General features: G+C 45.1%; 1 protein-coding gene across 2 annotated transcripts in view; it reads left to right on the forward strand.

Moving 5' to 3' along the window:
* The first annotated feature begins 995 nt into the window (after positions 1-995).
* Positions 996-15509, forward strand: part of G3BP2 (G3BP stress granule assembly factor 2) — a 38260-nt gene continuing 23746 nt past the window's right edge. The window contains exons 1-3 of one of the 2 annotated variants that reach the window (XM_081166569.1): positions 996-1195; positions 10854-10972; positions 15312-15393. In XM_081166569.1, the coding sequence (XP_081022695.1) occupies positions 10878-10972; positions 15312-15393 (177 nt within the window). In that variant the 5' untranslated portion in view covers positions 996-1195; positions 10854-10877. The remainder of the gene's footprint in view (positions 1196-10853; positions 10973-15311; positions 15394-15509) is intronic. The other variant, XM_081166568.1, reaches the window with a different exon arrangement.

The following is a 15509-nucleotide window of genomic DNA, read 5'->3' on the forward strand; positions in this document are numbered from 1 at the left end:
AAAGTACAGACACCATCCAGTAGCCAAACCATAGTGGCACCTCCGGATGCTGCACCCCCCTGCAATCCCTACACAGATCTGGCTGGCACAGGGCACAAAACCACAGCTCGCCCCTATACACGAAGCCAAGCCAGAGCACAACTAAGTGCAGTACAGCCATCTTCTCAGAAAAACTTTTCACAAGCTCAAGAGGTCAAGACACGAAAGCTTTAGCAACTAATCCACACCTAATGACCCTCCTAAGTGGTACTCAGAATATCACTCAAGAAATCACTCAAGATATCCCTCAAGTAATTAAGAAACAAAAGAAGAAAAGGCACACTAACCTGGGAACTCCCTCTCTGCCCAGAACGTTGGAGGCTATACACCACACCCCCTCAACAGTATTTATAGGAACTCAAACACTGAGATCCTGCTCTGTTCTAGTAACAAGAAGCCGAAAGCACCAGCCTGAAGATGACGAGTGAGACCTCGTCGAAACGTCGCCTAGACACCCCAACTCTTACACGGGAAGACACCCGAAGACACCAAAACCTGCATTCCTGTACCCGTGAAAATCTACGAAAGCATATATATATATATATATATATTGACCCCTTGTAATCTCCCGCGTTTCCGGTATATAATTCAGAATTAAATTTAAATTAAATCAATTAATTCGAATTTAAATTAATTTAGAATTAAATTTAGAATGTCGTCACTCGGCGCGCCCTTCGTCACTCGTCCCGCGACGGCGCTGTAAACAGCGCCCTTTAACCTGGGAAACGCCATTGGGAGGAAGCGGGCGGGCGGAAACCATAGAGATGAAGCCGCCACTTCCGGCCTAAATTAGAAAAAAGCTACCATTGGCCCTAACAAAACAAAAAAAGAACAAAACCCGAGTGCGCGTGCGCACGCGCGTGCGCCTTCCGCTCCGGCGGCCTCTGACCCCGCCCACGTCCGGGCCGCCCTCCGGAGGCTGCGCGCGCGCCACCTTCCTCCTCCTCCTCCTCCCCAACCCCCTCTCGCTCGCCCGCCCGCTCCTCCTTATTAGAGCGAGAGCGGACGAGACATCCGGTTCCGCCCCGAATCCGTGCTTGTGAGGGAGGGAGGGAGAAAGAAAGAGACGGACGCGCTGCCCCAGTCGCTCCTCCCCCCGCGCCCTCGGCCGGGAAGCGAACCCCGGACCCTGAGACGGAGAAAGAAGAGCGTCTAGGTAACGGCGGGGAGAGGGCCGGGCCGGGCGGGGAAGGCCGCCTCCCTCCCGCCTTCCCCCGTGAAGGGGGTGTGTGGGAAGGGGGGCAGCGGGGCAGCTTCTCCTCAGAGAAAGAGAGCGGGAGGAGGAAGAGGAGGAGCGGCGGCGGCTGTCAACAGCCCCGCAGGCCCCTTCCCCGGGCGCCCAGAGGGGTGCGAGGCCGGTGGCTGCGCGACCTTCTTCCCTCCGGCCTCGCCCTGAGGGGGAAAGGGGCCGGGGAGGTGCCAGGTAGTGGTGGTAATAATAATAATAACATGCAATAAGTCCTCTTTTAGGCGCCCACGCAGCTTGCAGCCACGAAACCGCTAGCCCGTTTGCAATGCTAAGCAGGGTTCAGACGGGATGGGAGGGGGAGGGAAACGCGTGCTGAGGTTCCCTGCATGGCGGGGGGGTGGGCTGGATGGCCCCCCGGAGGCCCCCTTCCGGCTATTCGGTTCTGTGATTTTATGGTACACAAGCCCGCCTTTGAAAGAGTAAAATTGTGAGTGTGCACGTCTCTCTCTCTCTCTCTCTCTCTCTCTGTGTGTGTGTGTGTGTGTAGTGGGGGTAATAATAATAATAATAATGTGCAATAAGTCCTCTTTTAGGTGCCCACGCAGCTTGCGGCAGCATCTGCAGCCACGAAACCGCTAGCCCGTTTGCAATGCTAAGCAGGGTTCAGACTGGGTGGGAGGGGGAGGGAAACGCGTGCTGAGGTTCCCTGCATGGCGGGGGGGTGGGCTAGATGACCCCCCGGAGGCCCTCTTCCGACTATTCGGTTCTGTGATTCTATGGTACACAAGCCCACCTTTGAAAGAGTAAGATTGTGAGTGTGCACGTCTCTCTCTCACTCACTCTCTTTCTCTCTCTCTCTCTCTGTTTGTGTGTAGTGGCGGTAATAATAATAATAATAATAATAATAAAAATAATAATAATATAATATAATAATTGCAATAAGTCCTCTTTTAGGTGCTCACGCAGCTTGCGGCAGCATCTGCAGCCACAAAACCGCTAGGTCGTTTGCAATGCTAAGCAGGGTTCAGACTGGGTGGCAGGGGGAGGGAAACGCGTGCTGAGGTTCCCTGCATGGCGGGGGGTGGGCTAGATGACCCCCCGGAGGCCCCCTTCCGACTATTCGGTTCTGTGATTCTATGGTACACAAGCCCGCCTTTGAAAGAGTAAGATTGTGGGTGTGCACGTCTCTCTCTGTCACTCTCTTTCTCTCTCTAATGTGTGCATGTACAGTTATGTGTGTCCCCGTATGTGCGCACATACACACACAGCTTCCTTCACTGCGGGCTCAGTGACAGCTCCCAAATACTTAGTGCTCATGTGGCACCTTTCAAGTTCCCAGCACACCAGAGTAACATGCTTCCTGGCAAAAACAGCCCTGTAAGGTAGGGGTGGCAGTGCTAGAAGCGTGTGGAACTCCAGGTAATATGAGTGTTAGGAATCATATAATGGTTGGGTTGGAAGAGACCCTGAGGGTCATCTAGTCCAACCCCTGCTTCAGGATGGGAAAGGAGAAGAGGGCTATCAAAGGCCACTAACTATGATGGATATTCACTGCCTCTGCAGTTGCAGGCTATCATGCTTCTGAATACCAGTTACTGCTGGAAGCCTCAGGAGGGGGAAAAGTTTATTGTGCTTGAATTCTGCCTGTGGATTTCTCATAATTGGTATCTGGTCAGCTGCTGTGAGAACAGGGTGCTGGACTAGATAAGGCATTGGCCTGTTGCAGCTGACTCCTCTTAAGATCTTACAAGAGTGAAAGTGACTTACGGTGGCTAAGATCTTAAGTGGGGATTTCCTGTTCAATAACACTTAGCTACTATGCTACATCAGCTTCCATTTCACATGTGAAAATGGGTGCTGTGAACCTGTCTTGTCCCTACTGACGCATCAAGGATTGCTGAGTTTGTCAACCCCACTATAACAAATTGCTTTAACCTTTTCTTTTACCTTTTGACAGATGTACTTATTTACTGTGCATTATAGCTGGTCCTAGACCTGATTTGAAAACAAAGCTCTGTTTGGTTAAAAGGATAATAAAAAATAGAATTCCCTTAAGATGTATTATCATAGTTCTGAACACTAGCCTAGCCACCTTAATGTTTACTCCAATGCATTCATATGCAAATACCCTAGAGACAAAAATAGATCTTCCTTCCATTCAGAGAAAAACAGCAGCTTTACTGCATGTATGCATGCTAAAAGATCCATGTAGTTCCTCATCCTGTTTTCCATTGTAGCTAACCAAATGCTAATGGAAAACCCCCAGAGATGAAGTGGAGAGTGTGGGCTACTTTTACTTAAAAAGGTAAAGGTAAAGGTACCCCTGCCCGTACGGGCCAGTCTTGTCAGACTCTAGGGTTGTGCGCTCATCTCACTCTAGAGGCCGGGAGCTGGCGCCGTCTGCAGACACTTCCAGGTCACGTGGCCAGTGTGACATCGCTGCTCTGGCGAGCCAGCACCAGCGCAGCACATGGAAAGCGGTACCTATTTATCTACTTGCACTTTTAAGGGTGCTTTCGAACTGCTAGGTGGGCAGGAGCTGGGACTGAAAGACGGGAGCTCACCCCGCCGCGGGGATTTGAACCGCCGACCATACGATCGGCAAGTCCTAGGCACTGTGGTTTTACCCACAGTGCCACCCACGTCCCTTTTACTTAGCAGTCTATAAAGGGCCAGGCCAGGCTGCAAACTCATTAACAGGGTGAAGCTGCAATTGTGCAGAGCCTCTTGTTAGCTCTTCCTATAGGGCGTAGGGGCAGGAAATAGGTGAATTAGGCACAACCCCCCATGAGGGATGTGTTTGAACTGGGGCCAAATTCTCCTTTTGCATGTCAGACAACAAGTGGTCATGCCAAAAGATAAGTGGGGAGGGAGAAGCAGGCAAAATTGCAATCCAACCTTTACTCCCCCCAAACAGTTTTCCAACCACTCAGGTACAGCAGGAGGGCATATTATGGGGCACAGCATCCTGACCCAGCAAAGACCTAGAGGGTTGCACCAGGAACCCCAGGTTTCACACACAAGTGGTCCCAGGTTCAAACCTTGACTGCCATTTCCCACTAGAAAATTCTGGAAGGACTTTGTATACCTAGGATGCCTTGGTGAATGCAGAGTCTTGATCCATTCAGAGGAAATACCACATCAGTCAATTGTATGACTCCCACGTGACCCAGTTTGCTTTTGCAGCACTCAGTCCCTGCCATATAACCTAGCCACACTATTCCACATGTTCGTATGCATTATTGTCTGGTACTGCTGTTTATTTCCTCTCTATGTCTTGAGGAAAGACATGTCCCCAATTCTTTCCCCTAACAACAGACTTACTCATTCCTTCACATGCCCACTGCATAATTCATCACATCAGAAGTAACCAGGAGGCTTTTCAACTGTTAGGGGTCTCAACCCCCTTACCTGGAATTCAGATGGCCAACGAAGGAATAAACTACACCAAGACCTGGTGGAAAAGAAATCTTTGAGCCCCTTTCTCTTCATAATTCTATTCTGACACGAGCGCCTGTGAATAAGACTCAGCAGGCGTGGAAAGCAGGGTTCGAAATTAGCAGGGCACCAGGCACATTTTGCGCCTAAAGATACCCCATTTGCGAGCACCGCAAAAGGTCTGGGTTCCATTTTTTTGCACTTGGCTGACACTCAAGGATTACTGAAATGTATTAGCTTTGAAGCCTCAAAGTATATGTTAAGAATAGACAGTACATTAAGGAGTTTAATAATGTAGAGTAGAGTGTTTTGAAAACTGAAGTCTAGTACCAATATTTTATTGTAAACACCAAATTAAACATGTATTTCTTTTTAAAATGGGATATTAACAATGTGTCACTTATGTGAATTGCATATTAGTTCATGCTTATCAAAATAATAAGTGTTGCTGGACCCACCCCTAATGGCAACTAGACATTCTGTTTTGGCACCCACAGCCCAGGTCCCACGAGCCATTTGGCTCCTAGCTTTTCTATCCCAGTTTCTAACACTGGGGGGAAAGGGTCCTCAACTCCCAAACCCCATCAACACAGAAGTGGCAGCTGTAACAAAGCGGAATGAGATCTGGAAGCAGAAAATATGAACATAGCTTCCAGTCACCTTGTCTCAGCAGTGCTCCTTCATCTTTGCTATGTGGCCAACAGCAAAGGAACAGGTGTACTGCTCCATAGTGCTCCATCTCGGTGTTGGCTAGGGCTTCAACAATACATAGCTGTCCTCCCAAGCAGCTTACAAAAAAATACAGGAGCTTAGTAGAACAGGAAAGTCAGCAAAACACAAGGAATAGCACCGGTCACTCCTCTTACTAACATTGTAGTCCTATTGTGTAGTCTTAGTAGGAACTGTCCTTAGAGGGCTGCCTGTGCGCCAAGAAGAGTTGGGGACATTAATGAGCAATGGTCAGGAATCAGCAGCATAGGTTCTGGCTAGTCTCAGCTTCATCTAGCCTTTCAGAAGGGAGCTATCACCGAGACAGTACTTGCTCTTTTTCCTGTGGGGAGCTGCTGTGGAGTTCTTTGTGCAATGTCCACTTTTTTCAGACTGTGATCCTGGAAGGCAAAAGGAATAATGATTGTTTGGCTGGCACTAGCAGTAGCGGTATAAGGGACACAGGTGGCATAAGGGACACAGGTGGCGCTGTGGGTTAAACCACAGAGCCTAGGACTTGCCAATCAGAAGGTCGGCGGTTCGAATCCCTGCGACGGGGTGAGCTCCCGTTCTTCGGTCCCTGCTCCTGCCAACCTAGCAGTTCGAAAGCACGTCAAAGTGCAAGTAGATAAATAGGTACCGCTCCGGCGGGAAGGTAAACGGCGTTTCCGTGTGCTGCTCTGGTTCGCCAGAAGCTGCTTAGCCATGCTGGCCACATGACCTGGAAGCTGTACGCCGGCTCCCTCGGCCAATAAAGCGAGATGAGCGCCGCAGCCCCAGAGCCGGTCACAACTGGACCTAATGGTCAGGGGTCCCTTTACCTTTACCTAGCAGTAGCGGCAACACAAAGCTTACCTGCCCCTGAGCCTGTGTCACTACCCCACCCCACTAAGTGTGTGTACTTAGATTTGCATGGAGACATCATTACTAGCTTTGGGAGAGGAAGGCTTTGTAATGCAAAAAGTTTAACCATAAAGGTGTTGTCGGGTAAGCATGTTACTTCCTATCCCTTGCTTCGTTTTGTGGGGTGCCTTGTCCTTTCCTCCCTTGCTGGGGTAACAGAGCAACAGTTCCCGTTGTATTGTACTTCCCATATAATACTATTTAGAGGTACCCATAATACTATTTAGAGGATAAGCTTTTTGTGGAAAGTGCTCTTTCACTTTAGGAACATACGGTACTGTGCTATACTGAGCCAGATCGTTGATTCACCTTCTGTCTCCACCAATTGGCAGGAGCTCTCCTGTGTTTAGGAAGGAGCCTCTCCACCACACTCACCGTGCTACCTGGAATTGCCAGGTATTGAACTTGGGACCTAGATGTTATAATAATAATTTATAATAATAATCTGACTGGGTCTCCCCAGCCACTCTGGGTGGCTTCCAACCAAATATCAAAAACAATACAACGTCAGACATTAAAAATTTCCCTAAACAGCGCCACCTTCAGCTGTCTTTTAAAAGTAAAATAGTTTTTTATTGCCTTGACATCTGCTGGGAGGGTGTTCCACAGGGCAGGTGCCACTACCGAGAAGGCCCTCTGCCTGGTTTCCTGTAACCTCACTTCTTGCAGCAAGGGAACCACCAGAAGGCCCTCGGCGCTGGACCTCAGTGTCCGGGCTGAATGATGGGGGTGGAGATGCTATATGTATACAGGGCCGAGGCCGTTTAGGGCTTTCAAGGTCAGCACCAACACTTTGAATTGTGCTTGGAAATGAGCCAGTGTAGGTCTTTCAAGACCGATAGATGCTCTACCACTGAGCTACTGTCCTTGCGTAGCTCCCACCAGCAAGGTGAATCCTAGTGGTACAGGTTTTCCAGAAAATTTTGGACTGGAAAATTTATGTTGCCCTAAGGCATTTGAGTTCTGATTTAGCGCATTTGTTTGACTTACTTTTTATTTTTGTTTATTAAATGTGTGCTGTATTAATTTTACATGCTGTATGAACATCTCCGAAGGTTTTCCAATATCCAAAAGTATTAGAATGGAAATTTACCCCCCCACCCCATGTGCTCCAAATGAAGTTTGAAACATTGTATTCAAGCAGATTCAAAACTTCACTTGAAAATTATCTTTATTGGAATATTTGTAAATAATTTAAGGTTTAACAATTCAATAGCACATACTTTCCTTCTGTGGCAGAGGAGGGATGAAGGCGCTGCAAATGTTAACAAATGAACTTTTATCATGCTGAAAAAACAAATAAGTGTGCTACCTATGGTCACCTTATTCCAGAGTATTGTATCTATTCAATTTGATTTCAGTTGTATTAATTATGTTACATGACATACCAAATTTAAGGAAGACACTGACAAACTGGTGTGTGTCCAGAGGGGGATGACTAGCTAGAATGGTCAGTCTGGAAATAGATGCTGGACAGAAGTAGCTGGGTATGTTTAGCCTGGAAAAAATAAGTTTAAGGGGAGACACAGTGGGGGTCGAGAAGATAGAGCAGCGGTTTGACTTCAGCCCCGGAGGTGCATTTCATTGTCTCTTGAGACAGACAGATGCCAACAACAACAATTGACTAGTTTCATGGGGTGGTGGAGTCAACAGTGGTTTGGCTTGGGTAGTACATTGGTTCAGGGAGCCAGTGTGGTGTAGTGGTTAAGAGCGGTAGTCTCGTAATCTGGGGAACCGGGTTCGCGTCTCTGCTCCTCCACATGCAGCTGCTGGGTGACCTTGGGCCAGTCACACTTCTCTGAAGTCTCTCAGCCCCACTCACCTCACAGAGTGTTTGTTGTGGGGGAGGAAGGGAAAGGAGAATGTTAGCCGCTTTGAGACTCCTTAAAGGGAGTGAAAGGCGGGATATCAAATCCAAACTCTTCTTCTCTTCTTCTTAACCCTAAAGCTCTCCAGCCAGCATAAATATAGGCTTGCACCCTTAGCCATCTCTTTGATAAACTGAAAAGTCCCCAATACTTGAGCATTCCTTAGTAGGGTGCTTCCACCCTGTCATCTTCCTGGCTGCGCTTTTTTACATCTTTTCCAACTCTATATCATCTTTTTGTGATGGAGCAACTGAAATTGTAGATAGTATTCCAGATGCAAGTGCATTATAGGTTTATTTATATAAATGTGATATGATAGCAACTGCTTCATTTTAAATTCCTTTTGTAATAATTCCGAGCACGGTATTTTCCTTTTCCATTACCACCATGCTCTTAGTTAATGATTTTCACAGAGCTGTATGCACTGTGGTCGTAATATACATTTTTTTTGTTTAGTCACCACATGTTCAGATCTCATCAATATACAGGTTTTTTCCCCTCCAACGTGTATCAGTTTTCACTTAACTTGCATTGAACCTACGTTTCATTGACTATTCATGCAGTTGGGAGAGATTTTCCAGCTGCTATTAGTCGGCAACCTGAATAATTTGCTGTTCTCTGCAGACTTGGCCATTTTAGTGTTCACTCTTTGTCTCCAGATCATTTAAGGAAAAATTAAATAGTATCGGTATCTTATATTCATTGTACTTCCCATCATTGAAATAATTTTATGTTATTTCAGTCCTTAGCTTCCTGTTCTTTAGCAAATTAATGAATCTCTGTTATTTCTTCCATGACTGCTAAATTTACTCAGAAGACTTTGGTGAGGTACTTTATCAAAAGCTTTTTGGAAGCCAGAGTATATAATCTCTACTGAATCATACATGCTTGTAAAGCCCTAAAAGGCTTTGGCCCTGTATACCTGATGGAGCTTCTCCACCCCCATAGTTCAGCCCGGAGGGGCTTTCTGGTGGTTCCCTCACTGCGAGAAGCCAAGTTACAGGGAACCAGGCAGAGGGCCTTCTTGGTAGTGGCACCTGCCCTGTGGAATTCCCTCCCATCAGATGTCAAGGAAATAAACAACTATCTAATTTTTAGAAGACATTTGAAGGCAGCCATGTTCAGGGAATTTTTAAATGTTTGATGTCGTATTATGCTTTAATTTTTTTATAGCCACCCGGAGTGGTTGGGGTAACCCAGTCAGATGGGTGGTATATAAGTATTCAATAATAAATGATTGATTGTAGAAAATGAAAGGTTGGCAAGGCAGCACAGGACTCCACTTTGCCAAAGCCATGTTGTTTTACTTTACCTTCCTTCAAGTTCAGCCAGTGTTGCCAATGATCGGGGAGTTGTAATGCAGCAATATCTGGAGGACCACAGGTTTCCCCATTCCTGATTTAGAATCTAAATCTGCAGTCCTGGGAATAAGCCCCTTTGAACATGGTGGAACTTACCCTGGAGTAAACATACATTGGGTCAGAACGTTGGGCATCAAAGTAGTACATTCCTGATACTGTATATCCAAATAGTGCAAGTCCCACATAGGATGTGCAGCCCATGGACATGTCACAGAGAGGGTGGTCAGGTGTTGATGAGAATTGGGAGAGGCCAACCCAAGGGAAGGTTCTAGTGGGTTGAGAACTTGCAGCCCTAGGGAAATGGCCAGTGGATTGGGAGGAAGGGATGCAGATTCAGGAGAAGGGCCTAGTGGCTTGTCAGAGATGGACTTCCCAAGCCATATATCACCAGCTGTGGAGGTGGTTCCAGCAGCACCGTACCCTGAAAGTGAAGAGAACTTTGTGAGCTGGCTGTGTCATCTCCAAGGATGCGGAGGCAACATTGCTGGTGCAAGCAGACCATATATGTCCAGCCTCTACAGAGGAGTTCCCATTTGCTTCTCAGTCCCAAGGCTTGGGACGTCAAATGCACGAATGTGCCTGCTTCAGTCTTCAAAAGTAGAGGGCAGGGAGCACGTCAAGTGTAGGATCAAATCTTAAACTTAGCCATGTATCTTAGTACAGTGGTGCCTCGCAAGACGAAAAGAATCCGTTCTGTGATTCTCTTCGTCTAGCGGTTTTTTCGTCTTGCGAAACAAGCCCATTGACGGATTAGCGCTATTAGCGGCTTTTAGCGGCTTATCTGCTGATCAGATCAGCTGATTAGCAGCTTAGAAAAGGGGGGGGGAGGAAAAAAAACAGCAGGAACTCGCAAGACATTGTCGTCTTGTGAAGCAAGCCCATAGGAAATTCGTTTTGCGAAGCACCTCCAAAACGGAAAACTCTTTCGTCTAGCGAGTTTTCCGTCTTGCAAGGCATTCGTCTTGCGGGGCACCACTGTACTCTGCCATGCTTTAATGGCTTGTAACCTGTAGACTCATGCTGGGCTGCTGTATGAGCCAAACTTTCAGAACGCTTTGCGTTCTGAGTCCAAAGGGGTCTCAGGATATCGGGCAAATATTTTAAAATAAAGAATTGCAGCTGCTGCCCACCCCAGCTTTTATGCTTTTATCAGTCATATGTAAGTGAAGTGAACACTTGGAAGGGGAAATTACAGAAACCTTAAATTCTTTTGAAATTGAATTTTGCTGGATAGGAACTGCTGTAGTTCTTTCCCTCCCTGCAGTTATAAGATTCTACTGCATTTAATGTTCATTATCCAATGGAGTACATTTCATCTCACGTTGTGTGTGTTCTCTTGTATTACAGCCTTTGACACTGTCTACCAAAGAAATGGTGATGGAGAAGCCAAGTCCGCTGCTTGTAGGGCGGGAGTTCGTGAGGCAGTACTATACCCTGCTAAATAAAGCCCCCGACTTCTTACACAGGTAACTTCTAAATATATCAATAGCTGGTGTTGTCTTGACTAAAGTAGCAAGTTGAATTAACCCCACTTCCTCCAAATGTAACTGTTTATCTTCTTATGGACAGCTTAACTTGACTGTATGGACTAGTTCTGCCTTGATGTTTTTATTTCATTGTATGCAGCCCTTATAGTTTACTAAAGGGTGGCTTTAAAATCTTTAAATTAAATAGGGGTTCTTTAAATAAACAACAAGCATAGCCAACTTGGGCTATGTTTATTTTGTGTCCCATAATTTGTTTCACGCACAAAGAAAATCCACCCTTTCAAGCCATAAAAAATTATATTTTGAAGTGTGGATTTAATTTAGGTTCTGACTAAAACAGCTGTTCTATGTAAATTTGAAGTGGTTTAAAAAATAATAATAATGTGGGCTTCATTAATAAAGAATAAGCAATTGAAAAAGCAGCCAAACAACACAAATTGGGAGCGTTGAGAGAAGAAACAAAGCACAGATACCCTGCCTCCTATTCCTGTGTATTTATTTATTGAAGGCTTTGTTCAACTAAGTCATATTCATTAGTGACACACTGAAATCATTGGACTTCAGTTGCTCATGACTAACAATTCCATTGATTTCAGTGGGCCTAGTTTGGGCATGGCTTAGCCAGATACAACCCTATGAAAGTATTATACAATTATACTCCCAGGGTGGTTTGCAAAAAAAAAATCAAACAATTACAATGTGAATGCAAGAAAATACAGTAAATGAAAAAGCCACCAAATCATAAAAGCAGCATGATACAGCAAGATTAAAATTGTTTCTTTAAAAGCTGGAAAAATAAAAAGGTCCTTACTAGTGCTGAAAAGATGTTAAGGTAAGAGACCAAGCAAACCTCTCTAGAGATAGTGTTCTGCGCTGTAGTTGTCACTGCTGAGAAGTCTTCTCATACCCTCCCCCATTACATTAGAAAGACGTTAACAAGAGGTCCTTCATTGAGGATCTAAATATATGGGTAGGTAGCTACAAAGAGAAGCGGTCATCAGCCAATCTCATGTTCCAAATGATGCCAAATTAAGCATACACATGTTCTGTTTACATGTAAGAGACGTAGAGAAGTTATTTTGAGTGATCTCATAAATACAATAAACAAATATTTTGATTGGGAATTCCATACTGCAGCTGATCACAGTGGAGCTTGCTGTCAGCAGTGATCAGCTGATCAACATTTACAGCAAGCCTTTCTTGCCAAGGCTCCGAATTGTTTCCATGATGGTGGAACATGTGGGTATAGTTTGGAGGAAGCAGCCTTGTGGGCCAAATTAGGACTCTCAGTGGACCTAATTTCACTTGCGGGGCAAAGGTTCTCCACTATTGTACCAGTTTTCAAAAAAGCAACTTCAGAGTTTGCCTGAAAACACCCTCCTGTTGACTGACAGAATTATAACACTGTGATGTAGCTTTTCAGTTAGTCCCCACTGGCACAGTTTCTTTTCTATTGCCATGATTTTCTGTTATATGCGCCAGATAAATCTCTTGTTGCAAGAAAACTCCTTGCAATAAAGCTCATTCTCCATGATGCATAGCTGAGAAGCAGTACCTGTTACATCCTGGATACCTTGAAGTGATTTAAGCTATTCTGACCCAGGAGCTGCTTACTGAAAACAGCCAATGAGAGTGAAGTGTAAATGGTTAAGCGTCTCAACTGTGGTTTCTTGGCTTCCTGTGCCACACAGTTATGGAGAATGACAAGCGCTGTAAAGAATTCAACATGGGCAGTGAGGTCCTCAAGCAACAGTTTTGAACTGTGAAATAGAGCATCTCTTTCCCATCGATAAGTGTTGAGATAAATATGCACCTTAACTATCCCAGAAAATGCATATGACTAATACTGATGCTGGTTTTCTTCCCACTGGGGTAGTCTGCTGCTAATCAAATGATTAGTAGGTCTGTACTTCAACAAAGGGACGCGGGTGGCGCTGTGGGTTAAACCACAGAGCCTAGGACTTGCTGATCAGAAGGTTGGCGGTTCGAATCCCTGCGTTGGGGTGAGCTCCCGTTGCTCAGTCCCTGCTCCTGCCAACCTAGAAGTTCGAAAGCACGTCAAAGTGCAAGTAGATAAATAGGTACCGCTCCGGCGGGAAGGTAAAATGGCGTTTCCGTGTGCTGCTCTGGTTCGCCAGAGCCACATGACCTGAAAGCTGTCTGCGGACAAATGCCGGCTCCCTCAGCCTATAGAGCGAGATAAGCGCACAACCTTCCGGTGGGAAGGTAAATGGTGTTTCCGTGCGCTGCTCTGGTTCGCCAGAAGCGGCTTAGTCATGCTGGCCACATGACCCGGAAGCTGTACGCCGGCTCCCTCGGCCAATAAAGCAAGATGAGCACCGCAACCCCAGAGTCGGTCACGACTGGACCTAATGGTCAGGGGTCCCTTTACCTTTACCTTTAACTGGCAACATAGTGGTAGCTGACAAGAAAATTAAGAACGTCAAGGGTCATCACATACCCCTTTACTGTGATGATGACCTAGCATTTCTGTCTTTGTCTTAGGATTTGGGTCACAATCTGAATGTGTAAAGAACCTGGGCAATAGTTCAGGAGTCATTGCTTCTCTTATTGCATCTCTTGCTATTAGATTTGATGGTATTAGCATCTTGGAAGCTTTCAGAATTTCATGAACAAGAAATGCTGAATCATAAATGCATATTGATGTACTCCTTACAGCTGCTTCCAGTTTCAGGCTGCTCTTGGAGACCAATATATTGTTTGATTAGTTTTGTATTTTGTTGGCTCCGCTTAAAAAGTTACTATAGTACAGTGGTACCTCGGGTTAAGAACTTAATTCGTTCTGGAGGTCTGTTCTTAACCTAAAACGGTTCTTAACCTGAGGTACCACTTTAGCTAATGGGGCCGCCACGCCGCCGCCACGCAATTTCTGTTCTCATCCTGAAGCAAAGTTCTTAACCCGAGGTACTATTTCTGGGTTAGCGGAGTCTGTAACCTGAAGCGTCTGTAACCCGAGGTACCACTGTAATGACTTTGAAATTACTGGTGCCTTGTGGTTGGATGTGGGCAGGGGAGATCAGGGAGATTGTGTTAGAGCTTCAGAGTACTGTATTTTAATGGTTTTATTTAGTGATAAATAAAAATTGTTTCCAATTTAAAGGCATATAAGCTGATCTGAACTCTGTTCATCATATGAGGCCCTTCATCGTGTGCCTCTTCCATGAGAGGTCCAGAGGGTGGCAATACAAGAAAGGGCCTTTTCTGCAGTGGCTCCCCATTTGTGGAATGTGCTCTCCAATGAGGTTTGGCTGGCGCCTTTGTTACACATCTTTAGGCGCCCAGCAAAAACCTTCCTCTTTAAACAGGCCTTTGGCTGATGTGGCCTTTGAAATGTGTTTGTGGGAGATGGGGTTGTTGTTTTGTTTTGTTTTTGTTTAACTATTTATTTTATGCTTCTTTCCTGGTATTTTTATCTTGTGAACCTCCCTGAGATGTGATGAAGGGAGGTATATTAAGTTTAAAAAGTAATCATAATTTTAATACAGAGAACAAATAGTAAAAATAATCCTTAATGATTTCAGAACTGTAGATATCAGCATTGTATTTCGCTAACTTAATGGAAGAAGTTGGTTATAGTTGAAATTGTTCCGGCTCTGAATATTTTCAGTGATCTCCTTTAGGACTGTACCCACAGATAACCTGGAATTACGTACACTGATCCTTAAAAGACACAGTTTGTTTCATCCATGTAGTTTTATTGCCCTGGAAAGGGATTTTGGGTGAAGTTGCCGCTCCCTGAACACCCTAGTAGTTTCCCTTGAAACTAAGCAGGTCAAGGTCTGGTCAGTTCCAGAACAGGAGAATTCTTGAGAACCATTTGTTTTTATATTATGTATTAATTTATTAAGCTTGTATACCACCTTTCTTCCGAAGATCACAGGGTGGTTGACAACATAACAGTACAAAATGGAAACACAAAATACATAATAAAACAAAAGCAAAATAAACCAACACCCACTTATGTCACCTTGGGTACCATTATGGAAGAATGGTGGGATATCTTTTAAAAGAAACTTTTGTAAGGTGCCTAGATACCAAAACTGGATACAAACCAGATTTAGCGTTATCTTATATCTTATAACATTATTATTATTATTATTATTATTATTTATTATTTATTTGCTATGGGCTTTTGAACTGCATCAGAATTTTATTGATTATACCAGGTTTTAAAAACCATATAGTCCTCTTATCCAAAGCTTACATTAAACTTCTTAGCATTCTTTTTTTAATTTGCTGAAAACCAGATGTGCTCCTATATGACTGTCCTAAACCTCATGCTTGAATGTCTTTGCAGGTTTTATGGCAGGAATTCTTCTTACGTGCATGGTGGACTGGATGCCAGTGGCAAACCACAGGAAGCAGTGTATGGCCAGGCTGTATGTACCTTACCAATTATTTTAACATGTTCAGTCACAATAAATAAAGGCATAGCCTTTGGCAATACATAATGTTAAATATGGTGTTTCCATTAGATCAAGCAGTAATCTAGAGA

Source organism: Podarcis bocagei (genome assembly GCF_964188305.1).
Source record: "Podarcis bocagei genome assembly, chromosome: 13".
NCBI lineage: Eukaryota > Metazoa > Chordata > Lepidosauria > Squamata > Lacertidae > Podarcis > Podarcis bocagei.